Genomic DNA, 26070 nt, shown 5'->3' on the forward strand with positions numbered 1-26070 from the left:
GCTATATAAAGTTAATCACCATTTATAACTTGCATATGTACGTGTCCCATAAAAGACTTGTGCTCAGGGAATACGTTTTAAAATATGCCTGTTATATTTTCCCCTTCCCTCTCCAAGTGTGTCTTGGTGATTCTAAAATTTTTTTATTTCACATGTTGGCAGTAGCAGCTGGCAGAGGATTATCAACGTATTATTATCAACGTATGTCACGGTTAGGAAATTTACTGTTGGATTATGTAGCTAGCTCACGCACTGCGGGGTAATTTGAGATCACCGAAGCGGCTTTTGTTCTGCAGTCTCCATAAGTAGAACGATGATCGTGATGATGATATGACAAACCTTTTCCTTCCATGCAGCTGTACAACTTTGGTGAGACGGTGTCCATCGTCATGTGGACCGACACGTGCAGGCCGCACAGCTACTACGACAAGATCGCAGCCAACCGCAAGCGAGGTCTCCACACACTCTGTCTGCTTGGTAAGAAGAGTTCTGCCTGTTCAGAACTGCATGTTACAGTACACTGCTGTGCAGTATTGTGGTCATTGTTTATTGGCTGTTAAGGGCACGAGGTCATGGGTTTGATTCCCATCCGTAGTGCTTGCACAAGCACGCGTGTGCGTTTATAATTTAGGTGCATGCTAAACAAGTGCCAGGTGGAGGGAATAACTATGGAGCCCTCCACTGCAGCATCCCTTGTAACCCACTGTGCACCATTCTTAAACAGTTACTGTATTTGCATGTGTAAGACCAGCACATTTTTGGGAGGACGTTTGACAGGTTGCGTACCTAAAATGAGACAGCCTAATGGCTACTCGTTGAAGCCTTAAACTGTGCTTGAGTTGCTTTGCAGAATCGCGTAACCACTAGCAGCTAACTATGAACATCGTTACATTCGCCGACCAATTTTCCCAACCTCGCGGGGATAGAAAAATAGTCTGAAATAGTCTAAAGTCCGAAAAACTCTTTCATCCTCCAAAATAAAATTAATAAGGCTTAAAGCAGCTTTACAAAAAAAATCTCTAATAATGCCCTGCCTCATACTACGCTCAGTGGCGATCAGATTCACTTGGATTTGCACAAAAGTGACGTTGCCTCCGTATACTGTCTGACAAGGGCGTCAACGCATTGGCGATCCCCGTTGCATTGCTGGAGATCGCCACGGAGATAGAAGAAACAAGCCACGTTTCTTCGCACCACTTGACTCACGTGAACGCACACGAGGTAGTACCAATCACACAAATGCGAAGCCACACAAACGCGCACAAAGATGTGACGTCTCCGAGACACACATGGTCCGAGACTCACTGCGTGCAAAATAGCAATTAAAAGTAAAAAAAAAACGATTCAATGGATCCCACATTAAGTGATTATGAGGATAGTGCTGACCGAAAAAATAAAGAAACAAAAAGTGCCGCCCCCTGGAGCGTTTTGTCAGCCAAGCAAGAGAGGGCATGGCCTCCGAGACTGGAGGATGTCGCATCCTCCCTATTAAAAGCACGCCCCAATCTTGGAGGCCATAGAGTGGGCCACTGAAAGCCAAGCCAGTAGAAAACCAAATGTGGCGGCCCCCAAGATCGGTTAGTGTGGCTCGGAATGGGCGATTTAGTCTGGAAAATCTAACATTAGGGCCTAAATTTGACTGAAAAATCGGTTGCGAAGATGCATTAGCTCTATGGGAACCCTGACAGTGCATTATAAAGTCCGGAATATTCATCAAGTCCGAATTTTTGAAGTAAAAAAAAAATCCATCGGTGACTGCATTCAGTCGTCTTCGTCACATTTGCTGCTCTTGAACGAAGGTATAGGTCTCAAATGAAACTGCACAAAAAATCCAAACTCTTACCTCTTGCAGCGATGCCGTCTTAAGGGGGACACAGGTCCTAAAAACGAAAAACCGAAAAAAAGAATCTTTAGGAACTACTTGTTTCGGCATCTGTAATGCCTAATCTACACTGGATCAAAACGATTTGCGCAACAACGCACCCTAAGTTTCCGAAAAAAATAATTATTTTGTCAGTGCGGATGGCGAGAAACGACCCCAAAATCGCGCAGAAACGCCAGAGTTCGCAGAGCTATTTCTCGTATTTTCCGCCACTGAGGGCCGCGATCTTGGTATCATTTAAGTGCTCAAAGTTCCGCCTTACAGTTCCCTGTACCCTCGCTGACAATGGCCGCATAGAAAAAGTGCAAATGTGAAACAGTCAGGGGCTGGTCTGACGAACCTCGCGATGCACGCATCCCTCCTATTAGCTCAGTGCGCCAACGTGCTGATAGGCGCCTTCTGATTGGCTGTTGCTATGGCAGCTAGGCCTAGCAGACGAGCTTGTCTGCTAGGCCTGGCAGTGGGTCGCTTTGAAAACCGCTGGTATGCCGTTTTTTTGTTCATCGTATTGCGAACGTAAGTGGCAGATCGACCCTTTCTAAAACAAAAAAAGTAGATGTGTGGTCGCTTATATCAGTGCGAATCAGAGTGATGCAACGGTGCCTACACGCACAGAATCTACCTGTTTTGATATGTTCTGACATTAATTGAGGTCACCAATGAGCGGCTATAGCATTGTGCCTCAAGCGAACGAGGAGTGGTCGCAGTACCTGCCAATGTAAACAAATGTACCGTTCGGTGCTTTGGACTGTCAGCAGCGTTCTTGTGAGATACAAACGGGGAAAGTCGTGCTCCACATCTTATAGTTAACATGCGAAGCGCTTCCATGAGAAGGGGTAAAACACCTAAAATAGCAAGCAGCACATATAAAAATCAATAATTAGGGTTAGCCTTGCTCTTCATGTTGCAGCATGATATGGAGTGCATGGGCGCTGGCTCTCGTAGTGGCAGGTCAAATGTGAACGGTTATTCGTGGCTATTGAATTTGTCAGAATATTTGACAGATCTGAAGAGCTGGTGTAGCTGACATATTGTCACCCGAAGGTCCGGCGCGGTCACGATTCAGCCGAGTGTCTGCTCTTCACTGCCAGCGGGCGAGACCGGCACGCCTTGCGTGCCTTTCCCTGTGGAGACACTCGTGACGTCACACGAAGAGGTTCGCTCAGCTGCTTGGTCAGGTTTCGGTTTCGTTTTTTCACTTTTTTGCTTATTTACAATTATATGCGAATTTGATTTACAATTCTACTATCAGACACGTGACAGGGGGTCTTGGGAACCTAAATGTTCCATTACCTTGACATGGTCAAAGAATCGCTGGAGTTTCACTGTAAGAGGGCAACGGGAAACCGAAACAAACTCGAGCTGGTGGGTGACGTCGGATGCGGCCGAAGCGAAACGTGATGCTCTAGTCGTGCTGCCTGCAGCACGGGACGGCGGCACGTTTAGATTATCACCTACTAAAAGCGTGCAGTACGCTACCAATGGCAATATGCACCACGCACTGTAACACAGACAGGTAAAGATGCTGATCGCAGTAGATTTGGCGATGACAGCTGTGAATGTAGCATGCAACGACCCGGGCTCAGAGTTGCTGATACCAGAATAAGAAGCTGTGCACGCCATTGTCTTCACGTGAGATGGGCAGCTATGTACTGTTTTCAATCGCATGTGCCTCACACCTTTTCTTGTTCATATGGGATCTAGTGGCCGGCAAACATATACGATCGCAGTCTGCAGCAGGGAACGAAAGCATGTTTTGGCTATCGCCTATCAAAAACGTGCGCTAAGCTTCCGACGGCACCACGGGCTGTGAAACAGGCGAAGATGCTTACTGTAGACCCCGGAGAAGATACATAAATGAGAAACTGAGTGCGTGCCAGCATTTTCACGTAAGACGGGTGGGCGAGTACTGCGGTGAAGCTGCTGCGGGGGGTAGCTATATGCCGCTGTTCTCAATCGCGCATGCCTAGCGCATTTTCTTGTTTATGTGAGACTTAGCGGCCGGAAAAAGTATCATACGATCGCAGTTTGGTGACATACTGAACGTTGGTGCTGAAAAAATTTTGCTTTTGCGGGAAGGTATGAACCGGTAAAAAAGTAACGTAATCTGTTGGGTAATTTTCTGTATTCTCGGTTTCAAACGCTAGTGCAGGGAAAACATACATAATGGTAACGTATAGCGAGGTTCTACTGTATCTTATTGGAAGGATCCTATCGCGTCCCAGTAAATAGTGGTGGGTGCTTGATGGATTCGTCCACTTTAGCACGCAGCAGCATGGTCATGCACTTTTTACTGTGTTTTCCACCGTTATATGTTGACCTTTCATGTCGAGGGTTTTCGATGGCAGCATCTAAAAATAATGCCTCTCTGGTGAGCATTGTAGATGTCACACATGACGTAGTCCTTCAACAACGAGGAAACGTTTGTTGACATCCAGGCAGATGCACTGCCTGTGTTTGCTGATGCCGACTAGCCAAAGCGTCTTGCCGACAGTGTCATGGCAGGCCTTGAATCTGCCTAGCCAGCCAGTGCTTGTGTTAAAGTCGTCTATTCCCAGCAGGAAAGCATAATTTAGGGCCTTCTGCTGCCCGGCGTTTCCACTGACTGGTATCTCTTTTTGCCTTCATCTCCACAAACCGCATGTACACGCCCTGGTCGAGCGTTTTGTGCGCCGACGGCGTCCGCTTCTTCCACTTGGCTGATGTGCCTGATGCAAGTGCTTTCTCTATTGTTTCTTTAGACTTAAGACTGCTGGACAGCAAACAGGGAGGCATTCCAAACTTTTCTGCGACATTACCTTTCTTCTGTCTACTTGTGACTTTGGCCAGGATGCGAGCTTTATCTTCAAAGGATAAAAAGCTTCACTTATTGCTAAAAACACAGAAAGGCTTCTCTGAGCAAACCAAACGGAGCCACACGTGCACAACATGAACTGTGCAGTTGCACTAAACTAGCTTCGCACCGATAATGCTGAGATGCAGCTTGGACCAACAAGATGACTGAGCTTCGGCATCAGAATGTCTGTGGCTGAGAAGTAAGAAGCCATTGGCAAAGGAAGGCCAGTCTCATCGCCATCGCCATTGAGCAATAGCAGCCCTAATTCTTGGTCATCAGCGGCAGTTTCTGGTGGTGCCAATATGCAATTTAAACTTTGTATACATATATTTATGTGCCAAAATGTAACAAAATGTGTCTAATTGTTTCCTATGTGGCAAATGGAATTTTTGACTTGATTTGGTTGAATTGCTTCATCAAATTTTGTTGAAGCCGAATGACACTAGAAAAAGTCTTCATTGTGGTGAGATATTTATGCACTGACTGCTATGGACCGCTGCCGGGGAAACGAAAATTATTTGTTGTACAGGAACTTTAATTGAAGCAGAATTCGTTTAGTGTAGTTAAACTGTATAACATCTGTGCATATAGCACAAACACAAACATAGTAAGTCTGCAGAGAAAAACAGATATCAAGAAGACAAAAATGAAGCTGACCAGAAAACACGTGCCATGTGAACTTGTACATACAGAGGTACATGTCCACTGTGCCATAAGAGAGCACAGTAGGACCTGTTTGTAATTAACTTGATAGCTCCGAAAAAAGTGGTCCTTGTATAAGTACAGTTGCTGGCCGATTTTCCGGACTTCGTGGGGCCGAAAAATATTCTGAAGAATCTATCAGTCCGAAAAACTCATTCAGTCAAAAAAATAAAATTTTAAGGCTTTTAAAGCAGAAAAAAGAAATCGCTAATAATTCCCTGCCTCATACTATGCTTGGAAGAGATCAGACTTGCTTCGATTTGCGAAAGTGACGTTGTCTCAGTATACAGTCGACAAGAGCTTCACCGCATTGGTCATCTCCGCCAACAGAGTTTGCCACGGAGATATAGAAATGAGCCACGTGTCTTTGCATCACTTGGCTCTCGCGAAGGCACAGGACGTGGTGCCGATCACACAAATGCGAAGCCGCACAAATGCACATAAAGATCCGACGTCTATTAGACACACGTGCTCAGTGGACAGGACACACCAGGTGCGAAATAGCAACCGAAACTTTAGAAACAGAAAAAGAAAACAGATCCCGCATGAAGTGGTTATGATGATAGTGCTGACCGAAAAAAGAATGGAAAAAGAAAAAGTACCATCCCTTGGAGCATTTTGTCAGCCAAAGTAGAGCGGGCATGGCCTCTGAGATGGGAGGATGGCATGTGCTTTCTATTGATAGCGTGCCCCTTGCAATCTTGGAGGCTATAGAGTGGGCCACTGGAAGCCAAGCCAGCGGAAAATCCAGCATGGTGGTATGGTGGCTAATGGTGGCCTCCAAGATTATGTAGCATGGCTCAGATCAAGCGGTTTAGTCTGGAAAATCGAACTTTGGGGCCTAAATTTGCCCGAAAGATCGGTTGCGAAAACGCATTAGCTCTATCGGAATCCTGACAGTGCATTTATGAAGTTCGGAATACCCATCAAGTTTGAATTTTTGGTCTCCAAAAAATCTGTTGGCTACTGTAGTTAGCTATATGTGAACTCGCCCTTGAATATCCGTAAACATTGATGATAGTGAAGTTGGCATCAACAGTTATGGTTAAACACCACTTTGATCCAAAAATGGATTTTTCAGTATCACCATTTATGTTCCTGGCACTTTTCTTGCATCTAGGTTCAAGGTTTTGTTAAAGACATCATCTAAAGAACAAAAACCAAGAGCGATCGCCGGAGCGGAGCAGCGTTGCATTCTGTAGAAAGATTAAATGCGATAAGATCCCATATTGCCTTGAATGCTGTATGCTTTACGAGTAAGTGAAAGCGTGCGAACGGTGAGCCGAGAAGGATGGTGGCTTGATGAGCTCTGTCTTCCCGCGCAATCAAGAGGAAGCCCGATTTTTCTGGCTTGTTCAATTATTTGAGCCATAGCCAGAGCATCACCTTTCAGTACGTAGAACAAATGCATCAGGGAAATAAGATTGTGTGCCATGATTAATGATCATTTTATGCGTTATGTTGCGAATTTGACATTGAGAGTCTGAATGCAGAGAGTGGCTTATTAGCCCCAATTGCAGCTTACAGCCCTGGTTCCTTAACGAATGACTTAGCGAAAATGATTGCACCTGACCTCACCTCTGCACAGGCCACGGACCTACGACTCCTGCTTGAATCATACAGTGACATCTTTGATTTCGGCGACAGGCCATTAGGCCAAACATCTGTTGTTCACCACCGTATCAACACTGGAGATACGAATCCTATTCGTCGGCGTCCCTATTGTGTGTCGCATGCTGAACGTCGAGTCATCCAATTAGCAGAAAACAAAATGCTCCGCAAAGGGGCCATTGAGTCATCAGCCAGCACTTGGGCTTCGCCTGTCGTCCTTGTGAAAGAGAAAGATCTTACCTGGCGTTCCTGCGTTGACTATCGGCACTTAAACAAGATCACGCAAAAAGACGTTCACCCACTACCACGCATCAATGATGCCTTGGACTGCTTGCACGGAGCTAAATACTTCTCGTCCATCGATCTTAAATCCGGCTACTGGCAGATTTCAATTGATGAAATGGACCGTGAGAAGAGGGCCTTCATCACGCCGGAAGGCCTATATCAGTTCAAAGTTGTACCTTTTGGCCTGTGCAATGCTCCTGTGACACTATAACGAATGATGGACTCTCTTCTGTGGGGCTACAAATGGACCACCTGTTTTTGTTACCTTGATGACGTTATTGTTTTTTCTCCCACGTTCGGCAGTCACCTTACCTGACTCGCTGCAATTCTTGTGGTCTTCCGAAAAGCCGGCCTTCAACTGAACCCCACGAAGTGTCAGTCCAGGCGCCGTCAGATTACTGTGTTGGGATACCTCGTTGACGCGTCCGGTGTCCAACCAGATCCAGAAAATGTTGCGCCGTGTGACGTGCGCTGCTTTGTTGACTGTGCTCTTACTTTCGCCATTTTATCAAAAGCTTCGCCGACATTGCTCGAGCTTTGACAGATCTTCTAAAAAAGAACACGCCTTTCTCATGGGGCCCAGAGCAGGTTCACGTGTTCACCGCTCTCACTAGGTTTCTGACCGCCCCTTACATGCTTGCCCACTTTGATCCGTGTGCACCGACCAAAGTCCACACTGACGCAAGCGGCTATGGCATTGGTGCTGTTCTCGCCCAACACCAGAATGGTACTGAGTGCGTGATAGCTTACGCCAGCCGCCTGCTGTCACCTGCCGAGAGAAATTACTCCATCATCGAGCAGGAGTGCTTGGCTTTAGTTTGGGCTGTCACCAAGTTCCAGCCATATTTGTATGGCCACATGTTTTTGGTCGTCACAGACCACCGCACGCTCTGCTGGCTGTCTTCCCTACGGGACCCGACTGGACGGCTTGGTTGCTGGGCTTTGTAGCTCTAGGAATTTTCATTTAGTGTCCATTACAAGACTGGACGCCTCCACAAGGATGCTGACTGCCTCTCGCGTCACCCCGTGGATCCTCCCAATCCTGTTGCGCATGATTCGGTAACCTGCGTTGATGATTTGACTGACATGACCGACATGCGCACTGAACAACAACGCGACACATCCTTACAGTCCATCATCGCCGGAGTGCAATCTGGCAATCCCTTCTGTGCCACGTGTTGCAACTGAGTACACTCTTGAAGTCGTCGATCATGCTCACATGGCACGCCAAGTCGCCCAATCTCGTGTATTCGCCTCGCAGCATATACAGAAAGAGTGTTACGATCGATGTGATCACGATGTTAAGTTCACACCAGGTGCTTGGGTGCTCCTTTGGTCACGATATCATCGTGTTGGCCTCTCCCAGAAGCTTCTCTCTCACTACACAGGGCCTTATGAAGTCCCTACGCCAAGTTAACAACGTCAATTACGAGATTTCGCCGCTGCACTGTGATGCATCCTCAAGTCAGACGCCTGTCGATGTCGTGCACGTTTCGCGGCAGAAGCCATACTTCACTCGCAATTCTTCGCCTGCCATGTGCCAAGACGGCGCTTCGCCACCCGGGGGTCCTGTTACGGAAGGATGAGAGAAGAGAGAGGAGGAAGAAGATCGGAGACGCTGGCTGCTGCGTGTTGTTAGTGGTCAGCCATTTTAACTATTCTGACTCATCCTGTATATATATTGTAAATATAGTTTTTATATACTCGCAACATCCTCGTAACAATATTCAGCTTATCGCCAAGCGACAGAACTGTCCGCTTTCAGGACATCTTGCGTTGCGTTGCTCCACACAACTCTCAACCTCCACTGAACGCTGGTCGCTAGGATTACGACGAACACATGCGATAAACCTAGGCCTCTCCACGCTGCCTTGTCGGCGATCTGGTGCTGGGAAACTGGAAGGAGAGAAATGTTTCTCCAACGCGACGAGACAATGCTGCCGAGAAAAGGGAGAAAGTGATAGTGGAGAAGAAAAGGTACCATTTCAGCACAGCGAGTGTCGCGGGCGGCTGCTGGTGGGGGAGAGAGAAACAAACGATGAGACGAAGAAAGCTGTGCCGAAGCGAACTGGTCGAGCGGTGTCAAGTGCTCTGCATGCGGAGAGACGGGAATGAGGAAAGAGACCCGCGGCATTTTTTTTGTCCGCCATTCCGTCCAACGCTTCGCCAGGGTCGTCGTATAAGGCGGGTCAGGCGTAAAATTGCCATTATCAAATGTCGTGACTATACTCAAGATCAGAAGTGGGGAAAGACGTGCGGATTAAACCCAGTGCATGGCTGACACACCCTTGTTGAAAGACAGGGAAAGGGACTAGCTGATGCACCGGCGTTGACTGAACAGTGAACTGTGGTGCTGCAGACAGCTGCGATGGTGACGGTGCAAGTGCGGCACGGGGAGCTGTTTGGCATGTGAAAAATTGTGCATTTTATTGGAAAATTATGGTCGCATTGACACTCTGGATTGAAAAATAACTTCTAATTAACCAATATTATGTGCCTTTAACATTAATTATCGAGCAATTTTTTTTTTTTAGGATTGCATGAAAAATTGATGGGACCACTTCTTCACTTCTAATTGCTGTGGCCACAGGAGTGCCTGTTCACAATGTCCTACAAAACTCAGTTCGCAGTTTAATTAAATTTTAATAACCACCATCTTTCGATTCCCATTTTTCATCAAATTTTAATACTTTTTTGGCTCTGACAGTAATATATTCTTTTTAAATTTGAAGTCCGGCAAGTTCGCCCATTGTTGGAGACCTTAAATATGTTTTTTTTTTCAAGCTGTCCAACACAATGTTGCTTTGGTCCCCGATAATGCTTGTCTGTTCTTTTGATTTTCCTTGATGTGGTGTGGTGTCTGACCTTTTCAGGGTTAAGGAACACCATGCAGCGGACTGTAGAATAGGTGCCAAATGTGATATGATGATGTGGTGAGGCTGCCACCAGTATTGGCACAGGCAAAGGAGGTGGAAGCTGCTGCGGCAAGCCACTGGCTGTGGCACTGCGCTGCTGAGCTTGAGGTCGCAGGTTCGATCCTGGCCACATATCAGTGGGGGCCAAATGCAAAAACATTCATGTATTGTGCATTGGGTGTACGTTGAAGATCTCCAGCTGGTCAAAATTAATCCTGAACCCCCCATTACAACATGCCTCATAATCAGATTGTGGTTTGGGCCCGTAAAACCCCAGAATTTAACTAATTGAATGTTTTAAATTTCCATTGTTCAAGATTGGTTGTAGCACAGACGGCAGGTGCTCTCAAGTTATAAATGTTACTGATATTCTTGAAGAGGGGATCATGCAATACGTTCCATTGGTACTAACATGTGGGGCTGAGATGTGGGAGGATAACAAAGAAGCTTGAAAAGAAGCTATGATGGAAAATAGCCAGCATAATATTAAGAGACAGAGATGATGGCAGTGTGATAGTCTAGTAGATATTAAGAGGAACCAATGGAGTTGGGCTGGGCACATAATGCATAGAGCAGACAGTCATCAGTCTGTTAGAATTACAAAATGAATGCTAAGAAAAGAGAAGTGCAGTTGAGGATTATGGAGAAATCGGGAGTGTGATGGGATTAGGAAATTTGAAGGCATAAGTTGGAGTTAGCTGGTGCAAGATAGGGATAATTTGAGGTCCCCCTTATGCTGCAGTGAAAATAAAGTGTGCTGATGAGAAAGATAACGTAGAAACATTGCTGTGTTGAGCTGTTTGTACTGAAGTAACGTTGCTCCACAGACCAAAACACTACATTTAAGGCTGGCAAGGAAACATGAAAGTACCTCTGCAGATGTGATTGCTTTCCTTTATGCCAATATTGAGCAGGTTCCCTTTAGTTTTTAGAGTACAGCTCTGAGGCGCCCATTCCTGTGGCCAGCACCGGTGTTGTCCCTTATAACCGAGCGAATGATCACAGTGAAAGCAGGGTGTCTACCAACCAGGAAAACTGGGAATTCTCAGGGATATTGAGCAGTCTGGAAATACTCGGGGAATTTGTTCTTCTATCAGGGAAAATTAGCTGCAGTTTTATTGAAAGGGAATGAAAGTCGCAGTAATGCTGGCTCGAGTAACAGAGAGGTATCATAACAAATAATTTTTGACTCCATGTCGTCGGCTGGAGGAGTTGCCAGTGTACAGTCAACGATCGACTTTCCAGACGTCCGATAATTCGGATGGCTTCGCGGCACCACCAAGTACCCCATCGGGTCAGTGTATAAGAATGCCCGAAGTTTCGGATGCAAGAACTCTTCGCCGTCGGATTTCCCAGAATTTTTGCCGTGACCGTGGGTCCAAAACGGCATTACAGTCGCCGACTGATTTTTCGGACTCCAAAAATTCGGACATGCTCGATTATTTCGGACATGCTCCATTGGTGCCCGCTCTGCAATCTGTCATCAAGGAGCAGGTAGCAGACCTCATTTCGCCTTCTCTTCAGCAAGCTCCGACGGCCGCTCCCCTGACGCACGCCGAAGTTGCGATGAGGCCTGCGCCACAGACCTACGGCCCCCTTCGCCCATCTTTGCGCCCACCCGTATCTCCTCCAGTCTGTCCACTGGTGCACTATGCACGACCTCAAGACCATTGGCGCACGAAAGACAACTGTCCAATTTGTTTTTATTGTGGCCGTGCTGGACACGTGGCACGTCACTGTCGCCTGCTTACACCGAACGTCCCGAACAATGTGCGTCCGTATGCGCCACGTTTCCAATAACGCTGCAACTATTCGGACGCCTTTGAATCTCCTTCTGCCGTCGACACCGCATTCTCCGCCGCTCGCCGTTCATCTTCTCCTCGGCGCCGCTTCCTTTCCCCCATGCACCGGCGGCGGAGCCCTTTGCGCCAGGAAAACTAAATACAGTCGAACCCGACTATATCGAACCCGTTTACATCGAATTATTCTATATATCGAACAATTTCTGGTCACGGTATAGTTACAATGAGTATATATAGCAAAAATTACGCTTACATCGAACAAATATTGCAGTGACTCCCGATATATGGAACATCAAGCAGCGGAAAAGTGCCCCCAGAAGTTGGCTTTCCCTCGCGGTCGCGCGGAAACCCGGCGGCGCGGCTCCATCCAACCGCTCTCCCTACCGTGACCGCGCTGCCTTTACGCTACCTCGGGCTGTTCGGGCAAGCCGTCGACACTCCCTGTCGCGCATAGTGAAGTCTATCATCCTCCCTCTTTCTCTATCATCTTTCACTTCCCACTCCCTCTCCCCTGACGACGCTTCGCTGTGCTCCCTCACGGGTTGCAGAATCAAGCGTCCTTCCTTTCTTTAGATCACTATCTATCGACACTCCCCAGCAAAAAATGATCCTGGCCCGCTTACAGCGCTTGCTCAGACAGCCAATCAGAGGCTCTTGTGCCCTCTTCGTGCAAGATGGCGAAAGTGCTAGTTGTCTGGCTGCTTATCTGGTTTATCGTGTTTGCGCCTTGTGGGCCTTCTCCCGCAGTGTTGCCGTGATGAAGCGGCAGAATTCGCCTTTCGTCGTAAAGCTCGAAATCATAAATCGCGTAGAACGCGATGAGAAGTTGGATGTCCCCGCAGCGTGCAAAATTCCGAGGAGCACTCTCGGTACGATTAGGGCTAAAGTGGCCAGATTCGCAACCCGGTGCCCATGGCGCCCGACACGTACGCACGGCCGTGTACGAGAGGTTCTTCATACGTGCCGGTTTCCGCGTGCTCGGTGATGACTGCAAATTCTGATGAATGCGACGAAGCCGTAGCCGGTGTTGCCGAAGTTTGGAGCGAGCTGTCAAAATTTCCGGGACATTCGAATCAACGGTGGACGAGTTTGTGAGTGCAGATGATGGTGTCACGACCACAGGAGAGCCCGGATACGAAGACTACATCACCGACATCGTACTGAGCACAAATAAAAGTAGGCACATTGAGGAAAGAAACTACGGTCCTTTGCCCACATCCTCCGAAGTGATTGGTGCACTCGCATTAGTCCGGTGCTTCTGCACGCATGCGGAAGGTTGCGGCCTCAGCTGCTCCGACTCCTTAGACAACGTGGGGAAGTGCGTGCGTCGCAGGCAGCGAAATTGCCCAAGCAGAAGAAAATGCAGGACTAGTTTATGCGAAACTAAGCTAGTTTCTTCAATAAAATAATTTTATAAATGGTATGTGCTTTTATGACATCCAATTATTTAGCAGGCTTATATCGAATTATGCTCTATATCAAACTGATAGGTGTTTTTTTGTGAGTTTGATATAGCCGGGTTTGACTGTATCGCAGTTCAGGAGGCGAGAACTGCTGTGCCAGCGAAATGTTTAAGGCCTCACACTTCCCCGAAGAACGTTATTGAAGTCGCAATAGAAGGAACATTGACGCTAGCACTTGTCGACACCGGCGCTGCACTTTCAGCAATAGATGCCCGTATTTGCCGCAAGATAGGAAAAGTGACGACGCCGCTTTCTGGACTGTCTCTTCGAACTGCCAACGCGCAGCACGTCGAGCCATCCGGCGCCTGCACTGCTCGTGTCATAATTCAGGAGGTCCTCTATATCATAGACTTCATCGTGTTGCCATCATGTTCACACGACGTCGTATTAGGTTGGGACTTTCTCTCCACCTATCATGCAATCACTGACTGTGCCCGCGCTGAAATTGAGCTGTTTCAGTTTTCGACTGATATTATCACTGATCATAAGGATCATTGTCGCAAAATCGCTGTTTCAGAAGACATCGTTATACCTGCCTGGTCTTCCACTCTTGTCAGTATCTCTTGCAAATCTGTAGATGACGGCACAGTACTCTTCGCTCCGTCCGAACTCTTAGTTCGCCGCCGTTCACTACCACTGCCGTTCGCCGTCCTTGAGTTCAAAGCTGGCGCCTCTCTCATGTGCGTCTCAAACCCATAGGCTGAACCAATTACTTTACGCTGCCGTGAAAGCCTTGGCAGAGCAGAGCCACTGACCTCATCTTCAATATTTGACACGATGGACGACTCCACTTATCTTGCTGCTCTCGAGGCATCGCCTCCTCAGTCACTGCCGCATTCTTTTATGCCAGCTATTGCCAGTGACCTTACAACGACGCAGCGCGATGAACTTCTTCGCTTGCTCCAAGGCTTCTCTTCGTCTTTTGACTGCCAAGCAACATCACTCGGCCGCACAACGACTGTTTCGCACACTATCGACACTGGGAGCCATGCACCAATTCGACAACATGCTTACCGAGTATCGGCGACTGAAAGATGTGTTATCAATGATCAGGTGAACGATATGCTCAATCGCGGTGTCATCCAGCCTTCTAGTAGTCCTTGGGCATCACCAGTCATCCTAGTTAAAAAGAAAGACGGCACCATACGATTTTGCGTCGACTATCGAAGGCTTAACAAGATTACCCGAAAGGATGTATACCCGTTGCCACGTATTGATGACGCACTTGACTGTTTGCAAGGAGTGGAGTTTTTTTCCTCCTTAGATCTCCGCTCTGGCTACTGGCAGGTGCCCATGGCTGACGCTGACTGTTCGAAAACCGCGTTTGTAACACCAGACGGCTTGTATGAATTCACTGTAATGCCATTCGGTCTGTGCAATGTGCCCGCCACCTTCGAACGCATGATGGACGGCATCCTACGCGGCCTGAAGTGGCATACTTGCCTCTGCTACCTCGACGACGTTGTCGTCTTTTCTCCTGATTTTCCGACCCATCTTCGGTGTTTACATCAAGTTTTGACCTGTCTCCGGAATGCTGGTCTCCAGCTTAACTTAAAAAAAGTGCCGATTTGCATCTCGAAAACTGACTATATTAGGCCACGTTGTCTCCAAAAAAGGCATTCTTCCTGATCCTGCTAAACTTCGCGCCATATCCGAGTTTCCCAAGCCCACTAACTTGAAAGCACTATGCAGCTTCATTGGCCTATGCTCTTATTTTCGACGTTTCGTTCGAAATTTTGCTACTGTGATCGCACCACTAAACCAACTCCTCCAAGGCGACAATGAACTTTCTCCTTGGTCAGAAGCCTCTGATGATGCCTTTACGACTCTTCGTCACCTCCTCACGTCTCCGCCAATCTTGCGCCATTTTGATCCAAGCGCACCTACAGAACTGCACACTGACGCCAGTGGTGTTGGCCTTGGTGCCGTGCTCGCACAACGCAAGAACACTAATGCCAAATATGTAGTTGCCTATGCCAGTCGTGCCCTCACGAAACCTGAGGCCAATTACTCAGCAACAGAAAAAGAGTGCTTGGCTATCGTATGGGCTCTTCAAAAATTTCATCCATATCTCTACGGTGGACGCTTTGACGTGGTGACGGATCATCACGCTCTTTGCTGGTTGTACAACCTAAAAGACCCGTCGGGCCGCCTCGCTCGGTGGGCCCTCCGAATCCAGGAATATGATATCCGTGTCGTCTATCGCTCTGGACGCAAACACGCTGATGCCGATGCCCTCTCGCGCTCACCAGTTACTTCAGACAGCAGCATTTCTACCTACAAACATGACATCTCACCACTTGACATCCTGGACATGGCATTGGAGCAACGAAAAGACCCCTGGGTCGTCATGATAATCGACTTTTTGTCAAATCCTCTGGCAACTTCAGCACCTCGAGTGTTACGCCGACAGGCGCAGCATTTCACAATCAGGGACGGACTTTTATACCACCGCAACTACCACAATGACGGCCGCAAATGGCTCTTAGTAGTGCCTCGCCACCTACGACAAGAGTTCTGCTCCGCTTTTCATTCTGACCCGCAGTGTGGTCACGGCGGAGTGTCAAAAACTTACACACGGCTTCGCCTACAATATTATTGGCGAGGGATGTACACCTTCGTCCACAAATACGTACGCTCCTGCATTGCCTGCCAGTGACGCAGATGTGTCCCGCATCTCTCCACCGCACCTCTCCAACCACTTCCCTGCCCAGCTCAGCCATTTGACCGTGTCGGCATTGATATATACGGGCCTCTTCCATCTACTGGCGCTGGCAACCGATGGATTCTTGTCGCCGTAGATCATTTGACACGGTATGCTGAAACCGCCGCCTTGCCTGCCGCATCAGCAAAAGACATCGCCTCGTTCATTCTAAACAACTTCGTTCTTCGCCATGGCGCCCCTCGTGAACTGTTGAGCGATCGGGGCCGCGTATTCCTCTCGGACGTCCTGCAGTCACTCCTATCTGAATGCCAAATTATTCACCGCACTACTACTGCTTATCATCCACAGACCAATGGCTTAACAGAACAATTCAACAGAACTCTTGGTGACATGCTATCAATGTATGTTGCATCTGACTACTCCAACTGGGACCTTGTACTTCCGTTCGTCACTTACGCATATAACACTGCCTCTCAAGCCACTACCGGATTCTCACCATTCTTTCCGCTTTACGGCCGCCATCCCTCAAGCACCATTGATACGGTTCTCCCGTACCGGCCGGACCCTGTTGAATGCTCACCTGTTTCTGCGGTTGCTCAGCACGCCGAGAAATGCCGACAACTGGCCCGTTCTTTGACGTCTGCTCAACAGTGCTGCCAAAAAGAATGCCATGACCTCAATCCTCCCTCTCACCCCTTCCCCGTTGACTCACTTGTGTGGCTTTGGGTCCCACCTGTTGCTGCTCCTGGCCTTTCGTACAAGCTCGTCCCGAAGTACCATGGGCCCTACCGCGTGGTTGCACAAATATCACCAGTGAACTACGTGGTCAAACCCGTATCGCCATCTTCCGATCTGCATCGTTGGGGGCGAGAGACTGTGCACATTGACCGGCTGAAGCAGTATTACGATCCGCCCACCTCTTCCTAGGTCGCCAGGATGGCTACTCTTCGATTCCAGGGGTGATTGTGATGAAGAAGATCGGCAGGCTGAAAAGCCCCGTTGCCATCGCGTGGCACGTACCCAGTTCGTTTGCTGACTGCGCCCTACCTGCTGGTGCTGAGTTTGTCGCTGCTGCTCTACGAGCCGAATAAACCCCCCTTTACACAGCTGATTTGTGTTTCTTTGTGCGCGACGCTGCGAGTAGGCGGCGTTTTTCGTTTGTGCAACTGGTGTCGGCGTGACGGCGCGGTGATGTTCGCTTTGTGTACTGTGTCGAGGTTAGGGTGATTCAAGGCGGCAGACGGAAACATCATGTCAAGGGTCTAATTGCACCGACAGTGCCCGTGCAGACTTTGCTGGGGAATGCCGGCAAGCGGGTGCCAGGAGGCCTAGGATTTGTCGCTTTCCGCTGTGCTCCCTACTGACGCCTAAAATGTTCTGCCGAGCATTGCGATTCCGGACACTGGCTCATTTGACAGTTTCACAGGTGCTGACACTGCTGTACTGACGTGCAGAACTCGACGATGGCGAGATCGTTCGTCAGGTTTCTGCTGCACTGCCGGACGATGACTCCGAGTCAAAAGATGACGCACCATGTGCTACGCTGCCATCGCATGCGAAGCGTGTACAAGCAGTGACTGTGCTTTCAGCGACCTATAGTGACCGTACGACCCTCCGAGATTCAGGCTTATCTGATTGCGTGTAAATGGAACAGTGTGCAACGGCGCATTCATGATTTCTTGAAGCCTACTGCTGAACCCAAATAAGTGCGTGGAAATAAAGGATTTAGTTTTCTTTTTCTTAATTTGCTTTTTCATACACCTGTTCATTCTGACAATTCTGCAGTCCCCGTGAGGTCCGAATAAACAGTTGGCGACTTGAATCAAAGCCACCACCGCTGCCAAAAAATTAATACTGTTTAACACTCTGGTCTTGTTACTTACATGACTGCATTGAAAATACTCTGTGATTCATTCCTTGTTATTATATTGCTTTTTTTACTAGTGAATCGTGAACTAAGTAATTATTTTTCACCTAGGTTACACTTACGGTTGTAGTGTGTAAACTGCTACGGTCTTATAGATTTCATTTATTCTATGTATTTTCTATGTACTGTCCCCCTTACTCAATGCCTCAGTCTGAGGCCTGTAAAGTATATTTAAATAAATAAATAAATAAATAAAAGACATGCATTCATCTTTTAGAACTGCCCGATTTTCGTACGTTTTCGCGGCCCCTTGGGAGTCCGAAAAATTGGACGTTGACTGTACAACTGTTCAAGAGGATGCTTCAAATGGTTCTTGTGGTGAACGCACAGTGGAAGGAGGAAGGAGGACCTACGCATTGAGGCATGAACGAGAAAGGAAGCATGCTGCCGCTTCTGTGAAGAAGGTTGAGCTAAAAAAAAAACAAAGTGTTGGCTGACGCCGAGATGTAGGTGTCTCTCATCCAAACCAATATAAACTCTTTAAAGCAGTGAAATGCAACACTGAGGCGTTGTGCACGGCCTGAGAGTATGTCAGGACAGTTGAGGTTGACTTACCAGCTGTTGCGAGAGAATCTCACTTGTGACAAAGTTCGGGCCTCATACCAATGAGTTTGCTGTCAGCTGACAGAAATAGCTCATATTTGAAAATACTTGCTTCAGTGTGCATCTCCTTTTTATTCGTATTTGAGAATGATCGACTCAATTTGCAATGGGTTTTACCATTTGTTTCGAAGCTATGTTAGTCGTTCATTTTACTAACCCCTCCCTTGTGTTTTCTTTTGGAATAAAAGAAACACTACTCTTTACAGTTCAAACTGGATGAAGTTTTTTTTTTTTAATTTGCTAACATGCTCACTAGAGACTGACAGCATCGGGCATGGTGTCAGCCTGTGTCTACATAAAACAAAGTTCTCTGTCACTCAGGGAATTTTGCAAAGGAACTCAGGGAATTTGGAAATGTCAACTTGGTAGACACCCTGGAAAGGTGAACGTGAATGCGGAGTGCAGCGGGAGATCACAGTAGCGATAGCAAAGAGGGCTTGGAGAGGAAGGTGGAGGAGGAGGATATGGCAAAAGTGTGAGAAGAAAAACGTAGTGCCACGCAAGACGGGCTTTGCGGCGACGATGGCTATGAGATGGCACTAGAGTAGCGTGCGTCGTTTGTATGGAAACAAGGTGCTGCATGAACGGAGGTCTACCTGCGGCTGCTGCTGTGAATCGCGCCCACACATCACCCATGCGCTGCCTGTTGTGATCTCCCGATTAGTGAGGCAATCGCACCAAACTTCGCTTTGTTTACAATGTGTTGCACGAGGCAGATTGTCTGCGCCAGCCAGTATATAGTGAAATGAAAACGCGTATAGGTATAGCTGCGCTCAAATTTCGCATTAGGGTGTATCGTAGTCATCAGTGAATAATTTTTTGCTCTGTTGTTGTCCCTTCCATCTTTTTTGTTTGCCTTGCAGTTTGGGTGAGCTGTTTCGGAATCATTTTTAAAGTGAAATGAAACTGCGGGAAACAACAAAGGATTAAGGGAAAGCATGAGCAGACTGATGATGGCTTGCTGAACAAGATTTATTTCAAATACATGACACAGGTGCATGCATACCATATATGCAAGGGGGTTGGCTAGTTTCAACTGCTAAAACAGAATCGTAACAACAAAGGAAAAGTGCACATCAGAGCACCAGTGTGGAATTGCAAAGTCAGTATTTAGAGCAATGAACAGTGCAAGCTCATTATCTTCAATGCATTTGGGTTTAGGTGGCAGTTTGAACAAGTTGGCGTTCTGTAACATTTTGTTGGCATTAGCACAACTGAGAATGAGTGAAATGGAAAAGAACAGGAGACGGGAGGTCCTTTGTAACTGGTGCTTCTCTGTCTTCTGTTCTTTCTCATATTTTTATTTTTATTCGCTAAGAGAGTCCAAATAATCTCAACAAAATAGTTTCGACATGTTTTTTTGTTGCTTTGTTGTATCATTTTATTAGCAGTAAAAGGTTGCTGCAGACCTTAATAAGTCAGTAACTGCTCCCATTAGCATCCAAACAGTTTCAACAAAATTCTGAGTCTTGGAATGCTGCGGGACCAAGGCCTCTCCTAGCAATCTTCAGTTACTCTGCCCTGTGATGCTCAAGCTTGCCCTGTAAGCCCACAGATTTTATGATTGCGTCACCTCTTGTAATTCTCTCAGTTGCACTTACTTTCTCTTGGCCCCTGTTCTGCCACTGATAGATTGCTAGTTGTCAGCAGTGTCGGTGTTGCAATCTTGCCTGATCAAACACTGGGTCTTGCGCCATTATGAATGCTGATAAAACATTGGGTCTTGAGCCATTATGAATGTTGTTAGGAACACGTGTACGTGGTGGTGATGCGTGCTTGGCACTTTGTGGTTTCCTTGCAGATATCAAGTTGAAAGAGAAGTCAATAGAGAACCTTATCAAGTGAGTGCAGCCCACCTGTCATCCCTCCTGTCATGTGTCATAGGGTGACTGCAAATGGTGACGTGACACTTATGACAGTGACTTGATACAGTAGAACCTCTTTGTAACATAGTTGCATCCGACACGAAAATATGTTCATTAAAGGGATACCGAACAAATCTTTTCCCACTGAGATTTTTAGCCCAAATGAAAGCTTGCAAAAAAGGCACAAAAAGGCAGAACGTAGCAGAAAATAATGAATTTAATGCATTTTTTGCTAAATACGGTGTGTAGTGGCCGCGCCGTGAACTAGAGGAGGTGACGTGTCTGTGACATTGTCTGTGCCGGATACCGGCTTGTCAGCCATTGCCCGCGTCTCTCCATTCGTGTGGACATCGCAAGACAGCAGCTAACGTCTCAACTGTGCAGTTGCTCGTGGATGCATATTTGTTTCTCCAAGTGGAGCTTCTGCGCAAGTCTTGAATATTGCCATTTGTGTTGTGTGCTGCTTTGTAATGGGATCAATGAAGCACCTGGAACTACACAGGAGAATGCCTCTATGCTGCTGTGCGCTAGAGTGGGAGAAAAGTATTGTTTGGCGAGACAAGCCACGTCATACCTTCCTGGCAGAGCCGAAGCTTCGAAGGATATGGATTCGCGCTGCGTGCCCGTTCCAACCAAAATGGGCACCGTGAAAGTGTGACTTTCTGTGCTCAAAACACTTCGAGGATGGTGACTATCAATGAGCCCTGCTTTTCTGCAGAGCTGCGGCATGTCAGCGAAAGGGTGCTGTGGCATCGTAGTAGCAGGGTCGTACAATACTTTTCATCTGGTCAGATCAATAGTGATCTAAAGATGAAAAAGATGCTTGATTCTGCAACCCCTGAGGGAGCACGGCCATCTGGTCATGGAACTTCCACGTAACGCTATGGGAGAGCTTCATATAGCGTCCACAGTGAAGGCACCACAGCACTGGTGTCAGTAGAAGGTGAACTGGAGCGGACGACCACAGATGCAACAGGCGTTCTATGCATACACTCGCTATTTCGCAATGGTCGACTGCCAGTATTGGTGTGTAAATATTGTCGACACAATGTGCAAATCGCCGCCCTGTTTCTGTACAATGTTCAGAAACTTAAGCGCAAACAATTGCAAAACAATTTGAACGCTTTGTTACAACAATGCCTGCTGCTGCAAGCTGGGACAAATTACATCACGGCGGTTGGTGTGCAGCCCCCGGTGTACTGGTGTGCAGCTGCCAGGCGCTCGCAAACCTCCAAAATTACGGCCATCAGTTGAAAAATGTGTGAAATAAGCACTGAGTATTGGAACAGTAGCGTCTTCTGAGTCGAATTGTGATGCTTCTCTTATTTTTTCAGATTTTTATTCAGTATCCCTTTAAGCAACAGCTTTTGCCTGGAAACTCTTATTAATGGGAATGCTGTGAAACCATTTTTCTCTGCAACGGCTGCACTGAATTTGATAAGGTTTGTTGCATTTAAAAGACAAAGTTAGAAGCTAGTGTGTATAATAAGATTTTTTATTTAGGCCAGCAATCTTCGAACAAATATTTTCGGAAATTGCAAAAATCTCAGCTATAGAGTTCACAGCTGTGTTAATTTAGTAATGAAAAGTGATACAACAATTCTGTAAACTGCACCTAGTAATACATCTGAAGTGAACAAAATTTCTCTATTATGCACCATTCTGAGTTATACTACTAATATGGGAGTAGGACTTTTGCAACACTCATAAACAGTGTAACAATTGCACGTAAGCTGTAAATTCTTATACATATATCAGGTTTGGCTGCTTTGGATTCTTGAACAGATGCAGTTTGGAAAACTGAGATACCTGTTTTTAGTAAACAGTTGAATTTGGAAGCATCGTGCTTCTAATTTTGTTTAAGCTTACCAATATTTGCAATTTCTCTAAAAAAGATTTAGCCCAGGAATTAAAATTCAGTTTTCTAGAGCCACTAGATTTGAACTTTCTCAAGTCCAGCAAATTTCATTTACAGCAGTTGAGCAGTTCTCTGAACATATTTAAACAGGGAAATTGTAACATGTCCCAAACTGAAGCCTCCTCTTCAAGTGAACCCAGTTATCCTAAACTTTTAATGCGGTTAGCATTTTTGGTGTACCTCACAAGCATGTTCCTTAAGCTGTCCATCTATCTATCCGTCTGTCTATGTCTTTAACCATTTTCCCACCAAATCAGGTCGCCGGGAATGGTAGAATAGAGCATTGGGCTGCTGTGAAAAGGGAAGTGGGTTCAGAACCAATCCTTGGGCCGACTTGGGTCATAGGTATGTGGCATTGGCTACGAGCACCTTGTGTGTAATCAGTTTCGCACCAACTTGTGGTACTGGGCGTGTTCCACTGCTTACGTACGGCTCCTCAGTGAACATCTTTCACCCCAACTTGGATCGTTGGTTTTGAGAAGCTAGATACGTGCACCACCTCAATGAACCTCTGTGATGTCAATTTGGATCTCTGGAAATGTGCTGCTGGGTGTGCGCTGCTCTTCAGTGAACCTCATTAACAACACGAGTCACTGGGCATGCACCACTTTTCAGTAAACTTGTTTCGTGCCAACTAGGGCCACTAGCTACCTGTCACTGGGCACGTGCCGCTCTTCGATGAATGTCTTACACCAAACTGGGTCACTAACCATGGGTACCTCCTCATGCATGGACGATAATCTGCGATTCTAAGCCAGCTCTTCAAACAATTGATTGCGTCCTCAGATGGGGCCCATATTATTTATTGGCTCTAGAAATTGTAGAGCATCTAGACCGCACATATAGAAATGGCCACAATGTCGCCTTTAAGTGAATGCCTCCTCATTGTGGCGTGCTCGGAAACGAACAGGCAGACACTGAAGCCAAAAGTGCTTTAAATAATGCTTCTGAAGTATGCATTGCATTCTCACGGGCAGACACAACTGCCCTGCTTCATTGCGTGATACGCAACTCTACGTTGGAACACTGGACCCAAATACATTGATCGCACAGGCAATTGCATAAGTGGGACGCAGAAATGACATTTCGTATGCCTCGCAAGCTCAAAAAAAGCCAAACAACCATGGTGCACCGGATTCGCCTTGGTGCCGCATTCACCAAACGTTATAGACACGTCATAGGTTGCAGTGACACTAGCCTAAATTGTGAGCACTGTCAGGTTCCAGAAAAACTTGATCACATATTTTGCATTTGTCCCGTGTATGTGCAAGAACGACTGAAACTGGACTCTTCCATTGTAAACGTTGATAAGAGGCCACTATCAGTGAGTGCCTTTTGGGTTCTTGACCTAATGGAGACAGCGCAGTCTTGATTACAAGTGCCGCTGTAGCCTTCTTGCAAGCCACTGGGCAAGACATGGCTTTAGAGATGCCACAATGTTGTGGCCTTGTTATATATATGCACCTCCTTCTCATATCGTCATAATCATTCATCAGTCCTATTCCGCCTCGTCCCATTTCCCGAGTACAGAGTAGCAACTTCTCTGCCTTCCTGTAAATGAATTTATTTCGCTCTCTCTAGCTAGGAGTAACTGTGCATGTGTTGCACTTCAAAGAACCTCTTTGACGTCAACTTTGTTGACTGGGCACCATATGTGCCTCTGCGCATGTACTACTCTCCAACCACTAAAAATATTTAAGTTTCTTCATGGCTGAGTGGAGCCAAGCTCGTGTCATACAGACCGTTTTAGTGGTGAGGAGATACGTAGCCTCGAACCAGTGCCACTGCTCCGCTCTGTTGATCGCACTGGTATGTGCGGATTGCCATTTCTCCCATTGGCAGCTTAGAACGGTGTCGGTGTTATTGCAAATTACTGTGATTCTAACATGCTCCGTCTGTGATTGCTGTGATGCCAGATGACTCAAGGTCAGTGGGGTGTATTTGGTTGGAAAAGGAACTTTTGGAAGTGAATGTGAAGTGCAACATCAGCTGCGGCTACTCTGTGCATTCCGCTGCTGCCTTTGCAGACAAGCGTCGGCTTTGGATTGCAGGAGTGCCTTGAAAATCTTGGTGTTGGTGTTTGGTGCTACTACGGACCTTGAGCTCCCACACTGAAGCTGCAGGCAACCATGCTGAAAGGTTGAAAGGTGGAGGGAAGAAACAATTAATGGTGACAGTCAAGACCTTGGTCAAGTCATGGCTGACGGACCTGCCACGCCCTTAGGCTGGTAGGTCCAGCTGACCTTCCTACGCGTATGGGGATGAAACTTGGTTGACCTTCTGGAATCCCCGACCACAATATATCATTAAGCATTCTCTTTCTTCTCAAAAATATGATCGGACTCTTAAACGGAGCCACATGAAGTATTACAACAGAAAGCTCCCAGTGCAGACATTTTTCCAAAGTTTTGTTTATCCATTGACTGGACGAAAAAATCACTTGTGAGAAACAAGTCCATTTTTTGGAATCGAGAAGTTCCTACACGCAGTACTAGGAGCTGAATAGAAGGCAACACTCTTATTCTCTGGAGGTGTGCTAGTCAGTGTTGTGCAAGAACCAGAGTGAAACTCTGCAAAAGCAAGACACACTGGCAGACCTGAAAGTATCAATCACACCGCAACGCACTCTGAACACAGTACAAGGCGTGATATCAGAGCATGAACCGCTGAAGGAAACCGAAGTGGACCTTGTTGAAAACATCAGAAATCAAGCAATTAGATTTGCTTCTGGTACTGTTTGGTTCGTGTTCAATTTTGTCTCAAAAATCGCTATTTGCATACCCCTAGTTAGCAAGGCAGCCTGCACTGCATAACATAGCCAGCGCGTCAGTGCAGTTGTAATCTGCTGTATGTAAAATAAATGGCTAAGACATATGCATTGCCTACTGTCTTCCCAGGGGCCGGGACATCTACGAGCCACCACGCTTCATGACAGTTGCAGAAGCAGCTTCCCAGCTCCTTGAAATACTCCAAGTTAAGAAATCTGAAGGGTTTCCTGCATCAGAGTTGGGTAAGTTCGTGTCCCCTCCTATTGTGGTTAAATAAAGTAGTTTTGGTCATATAACACCCCCCCCCCCCCCCCCCCAAAAAAAAATATTTAACAGTAATGTTGGGGTACAGGTTATATGCGAATTGCGCCTTGAGGTGTGGCTTCATGGCAGCGTGCGCCAACAATGCTGTCAAGCTGCATCTCAAGGCAGCACGACATGCTCATTCGTGACGCCACATCTCAAGGTTCTCTGCCATTCAAAGTTCCGCCTAGGGAACACCACCCCTGCGTGTTGAAGCTCTCTTCTTCCTCCCATCATGGTTGCCAATTCTCGTCTTCTTTACGGGTCGCCATTTTGCCTTTAGTAGTTGGCAAATGGTGCACACGGCACTGGTGAAATAAAGCTTTGATCACAATGAGCTGCGTTCAATGGCTGTCCTTGCAGTGCAGCAGTAGCTGAAGATTACCAGCATCGCCGAAGAGGGGAGGAACAGATCTTCTGGCTGAAGATATTATGTGGATGAGCCATGCATCCGCGAGTGGAGACTGTTCTTGTAGAGGTGTGAGCGTCATTGTATGCTGTTAGTTCTGTAAGCTATGCGAGCGG

General features: G+C 47.0%; 1 protein-coding gene across 2 annotated transcripts in view; it reads left to right on the forward strand.

Annotated features, from left to right (window-relative positions):
- Nucleotides 1-25487, forward strand: part of LOC140219778 (diphthine methyl ester synthase-like) — a 42493-nt gene extending 17006 nt beyond the window's left edge. Inside the window, exons 5-8 of one of the 2 annotated variants that reach the window (XM_072289594.1) lie at nt 357-477; nt 20493-20532; nt 24526-24702; nt 25372-25460. In XM_072289594.1, the coding sequence (XP_072145695.1) occupies nt 357-477; nt 20493-20532; nt 24526-24589 (225 nt within the window). In that variant the 3' untranslated portion in view covers nt 24590-24702; nt 25372-25460. Of the gene's footprint in view, nt 1-356; nt 478-20492; nt 20533-24525; nt 24703-25371 lie in introns of both variants that reach the window. The other variant, XM_072289595.1, reaches the window with a different exon arrangement.
- The last annotated feature ends 583 nt before the right edge of the window (nt 25488-26070 follow it).

This window comes from Dermacentor andersoni, chromosome 8 (assembly GCF_023375885.2).
Source record: "Dermacentor andersoni chromosome 8, qqDerAnde1_hic_scaffold, whole genome shotgun sequence".
Classification (NCBI taxonomy): domain Eukaryota; kingdom Metazoa; phylum Arthropoda; class Arachnida; order Ixodida; family Ixodidae; genus Dermacentor; species Dermacentor andersoni.